Below are 4,679 nucleotides of genomic sequence, written 5' to 3'. Positions count from 1 at the left end.
GGATTCCCTGTCCATTTCGTTAGAAGACAACACACGGTTATTGGCAACTCCGGGATATCATTTGGACAGGTTTCAAACCTTCAGCCTCTGGCCAAGTCTTTTATCTCATGGACACGTTTGCTTTCGCTTTGCACCTGGACTGGTTTTTCAAAATTCCTCAGTTGAGGGAATGAACTGGATAGTTCACCGCGGTTGCGAGACAGTTGTGTTTTTCAAAAGTTCTGCATTGTTTTAGCCAACAAATGTTCTCCATATGTTTGAGTGACCTTTGATGCTATTTGTGTCTGTTAAATGAATTCAGCATGGTTCGAATGGCTCTTCTCAGAAATCTGTGAAACAATGCAAAGGTTTTTGTGTGCTTTTTGTACCTCTTGTATCGGGGTCAGGGATCGGCTGAATACCATGGCCTTGTTAGCCCCTGCTGGTAGATGCCATACTGTAGCTTTACCAGCTGAAAAATATACTAGATGGAATATTTTTTTCTCCCCAAGCAACTACTTTAATAGCAGCCGTATTACCAGTGGGTGTTTTAGAGCTCTTAAAAGCATGACTTTTCAGTGTATTTTCACTGCCTGTCTGCTGAATAAATGAAGAGATGTTGATGCTTTTGCAAGCAGGCGCCATTAAGATGAATGGAAAATTATAATGGAAGGCTTTATATTCACTTTTAAGCTCGTCATGGTAATGTGACTGTCATCTAATTTGGATATAAATTGGTCCAAAAAGAAAAGAAAGGGAATTGTCTCAAAGCGGAAGTATGATGAACTTCTCTTTTAATTTTTGAATCTTACATATATACCCAGTGAAATGAATAAAACCATTTCTCATTCCCAAATAAAATGTATGATTCTATTTATGTAGTTTACATACATATGGTTTCCACAAAAAAAATGTTTCAAATCAGCATATTAGAATGTTTTTTGATTTTGTTTGATGCTAAAAATTGTCATCAAAGGGGGAAAGTCTATTACAGTTATTTTAACCAGTTATATGCAACCTTGGTGAGCAGAAAACATTTCTTTTTTTTAAATAGACTTCATTTATGGTGCTGCTTAAATTTGCTGAAATAATAATTCTATTACAGTATGAAGAACGATGACTGAAATTACGAAAGCTGACGTCACGCTGTAAAATACGGTTTTAGAGGTACTAAAAGTATGCTAGTTGTTTGTATTTATGTCATGTTTCTGGTAACACTTTATTTTGATGTTCCCTTATGAACATTCTGTTTATAATAAGTAACTTTGCTCCTACATGTCAACTAACTTTCATTAGAGTATAAGTAGACTGTCTGATTATTATCTGCTAACTCTTTACCGTGATGATCTCCCAACAGACATTCTACTGATAAGACATTCTAATTTATTATAATTAAACTTATTCTAACCCTAACCCTACCAGTCTACTAATAACACTCTGATGAAAGTTAATTGACAAGCGCAAACTTAGTTGTGGTCAACTATGACTGAGAAGTGTTCTTGAAAACCTCTGATCCACCTTCTCCTGATCCAGCCCTGGTTTTCACACAAACTCTTCGTACAAACTTTTTCTTCTGGCTCTCTCTCTGTCTTCAATGGCATACCTCTACCTCCCCACTACTTAGAGACGGAGTGTATGTTAGAGTGTGAGCATGTGGCGCTGAAGAGCTTTTTGAGCTTTCACCCTCTCTGTGAGAAATCAAGCAACAGAGAGAGAGAGAGAGAGACATAGAAAGCAAACTTTCTCTCCTACACTTGGACTTTTCCCAGACTTGAGTGCTGGAATTGATTTCCTCTGATACTGGATGTCACTTCGCAACTGTGGAGTTTATGCACAGAAGAGATCTCTAAAGTTTTGTTGACTGAGCGTGTGTGTGTGACAGGAGCGTGCTATAGGAGCTATGTCAGGTGTTACACGGAAAGGTTCTGGGAGACCAGGTTATTACTACAGACTCCTGGGTCGAACGAGGCTACAGAGACAGCGCAGCCGCTCCAGGAGTAGAAGCAGAGCCACAAACAATAGGGGTAAACATCTTGTTCTAACTTTACTACATTGTTTCTGAAATGATCCCTCCCACCTTTTAAAGCGCTTTTATGGCGTTAATGGTGCAGCATATATTAATAATTCCCAACAGTTCCCTGCAGTGTGTTAAGTTTTTCTGTGAGATTTCTGCAGTAGTAAAACATCATAACAGCCCGTCTTTTAGAGTGCAACTGCCATAAACACGGTTATTACCACATTGTTTATGGCAGCGCTTTTCTGAGTACTGCACTTTCTAGAAAAGCTGTTTTTTAAAACTTTTTTTTTAACTATCAATAAGGGGCACCATTGAATGAAAGAACTCTACACAATTATTTTAGACCTAAAAAACTGGCTTTTTTAGGCATGAGCATTTCAGAGTTGCTATTAATGCGTTTCTTTCGGAATATTGTTTGGTTGTGCGTGTGTATTAATGAGAAAAAATGCGAGGGATTTTGTTGTTGGTTGTCGAAGTGGGAACGTATTGGAGATTAAATTGGTGTGGTACTACGTGACCGTTTTTGTGTATCGTACATTTAATTCATACAGTAACCAAGCCTTCTGTATGCTGCCGAAAGACGATTTTTGGACGTATTTTCTTTTCTCTTAATCCAAATTTGACAACTGTATTTATTCAGATAGATATGAAGATGTGAAGTAAAGTGCTAACTTCTGTTTCACATAAAATATTGTGTAATGAAACATCAACATGGAGAGATCACGGTGGCATCATGTCAGTGGCCTGTGGCTGTTTTGACATTCAGTACAAATGCACATTGTATGTATTACCTATATTATGTTGGTTTCTAGAATAGTCCCCTGTATAAGAATCCACTCTGTCAGTTTAGTGTTAGTTGTAACACCTAAGTATCGCTTTATAAAACCACAGAAGCCGTAAAAGTTGGTTAACTAGCCCTCACTTGAGCGGGTGGAGTGAGCGCATGTTTGTGGAGAAGCGGTTATTATCAGCTGTTTACGGTTTAACAGCAAGACAGGTGACCAGCCACAAGTACTGAACCTGACGCGCCAAACACTCTCTTACTCACACAATTTTCCAAACCAGTCAAGCAGGAACTGCAGTACGGTATGGCCCAACAAGCTCCTGCTCTCTCTCTCTCTCTCTCTTTCTTTCTTTCTCTCACACAAGTGCAGAGTAATTTCAGAAGTGATGGCTGAGAATGGCTTCTCTAAACTCTCATCCCGGGTATGGCCATCCAGGCTCATTACACAGGGGGGGTCGATTGAGATCCCCGTGTCATTCAAAACCTAATTCAGCCACCGAGAGAATCGATTCATGTAGTAGATGAGATGCTTTGTGATTGGGCTTTGTAAAGGCACAGCTGTTTTGGGGACTTGGCGGGTTCAAGGTGACATCGCTGTGGTAAACTTGTGAAGCAAAAGGTTTGTGATAACCCGAAAGTTTCGGGATGCGTGCCTTGAACTCAGTACGCTTGTTTATTTGCTCGACTGATGATATTTTCTCTTCAGTGGTATGTGGGTTTTGCTTTATCAAGACTTTGGTTTGACAGCTAGAGAATCGATGCGTTTTCCAGTGGGATGATTTTGCATGTTTTGTGTGTTTGGATCTAATTAACTGTCAAGATGCACTTTAAGAGATCAATGTTTTGTTTACCCTTTGGCACTTGTTCGTATTAAGTAGGGATAATATTGCAATGTTCATTAGTGGTGGGTGATATGCTCCTTTGTCGTATCATCCAATCGTCATGCTAATTTATTTTTCATATGCATAGACGGTGAACCAACTCCAGGGTACAACTAAAAGCAGCCTAATTAGCTAAGCATGCTTTTAGTCAAGTAGCATATGGATGTGATATTTTTAATATCCATGAATTTGTATTTAAATGAATAAATCACCCAGAAGGTTCTGTCATTAATTGCTCGTGTCGTTCCAAACCTGTAAGACCTGTGTTGATAATTGGACTGTGTTGATTTTTTTATATTTGATTTAGATTTGTCCGCGTACATACAGTGCAGAGAACCAGAAGAGCATATTTGATATTTTTGGTACAATGGAGATATATGGATACATACAGTATATATATCAAATGAAAGCTATTAATGAGCTCAATGTACAAATTTGTATTATTAGTCATATTATACTATGATGAAATTTTTGTTTTAGCTCATTTTTGTTTTCTTTGCACAAAATAACTATTCTTTTAAACTTTTAAACCACTGATGCTACATGGAATACTTGAATGATGTCCTCACTACATGTCTGGACCTTGTAAGGAATCCGTGCTGTCTGTGAAGGGTCAGAGAGCTCTCAGAATTCATCAAAAATCTGTTTTCCAAAGATGAACGACGATTTGGAACAACATGAGCAATTAATGACAGAATTTTCATTTTTGGGTGAATTGTCCCTTTAACATGATCGCAATTTAATAAAAATATTGTAAGCTACTAATTATAATGCCTATATTTCCTCAGTTTTTTAGCAGCAAAAAAATCAAATAACATTTACATGATCAAAGAACGTCACTCATGGCCATCTAGTGAGAGCCTATGCATTTTTAAAAGTAACTCCCATAATGAGAGAATTCACACGAGAGCATAATTCAGTCAGCAAGTCAACAACAAAACTGCTTTGACTCATCTGAATGCCTCTAATTGGCCAGTGCCTTCATAAATTCAACAGAATCACGTGTTATTGGTTATAT

The 4,679-nt window shown here is 38.0% G+C and overlaps 1 protein-coding gene across 1 annotated transcript in view; it reads left to right on the top strand.

The window, feature by feature from the left end:
- Positions 1 to 1,597: 1,597 nt before the first annotated feature.
- LOC122350596 (disabled homolog 2-interacting protein-like) overlaps positions 1,598 to 4,679 on the top strand; it is a 41,121-nt gene continuing 38,039 nt past the window's right edge. The window contains exon 1 of the mRNA XM_043247223.1: positions 1,598 to 2,003. Coding sequence (XP_043103158.1) covers positions 1,880 to 2,003 — 124 coding nt within the window. The 5' untranslated portion in view covers positions 1,598 to 1,879. The remainder of the gene's footprint in view (positions 2,004 to 4,679) is intronic.

Source organism: Puntigrus tetrazona, chromosome 8 (genome assembly GCF_018831695.1).
Source record: "Puntigrus tetrazona isolate hp1 chromosome 8, ASM1883169v1, whole genome shotgun sequence".
In the NCBI taxonomy this organism is placed as follows: Eukaryota; Metazoa; Chordata; class Actinopteri; order Cypriniformes; family Cyprinidae; genus Puntigrus; species Puntigrus tetrazona.
The sequence above is the reverse complement of the archived record's forward strand: the minus strand, read 5'-3'. Positions and strand labels throughout refer to the sequence as shown.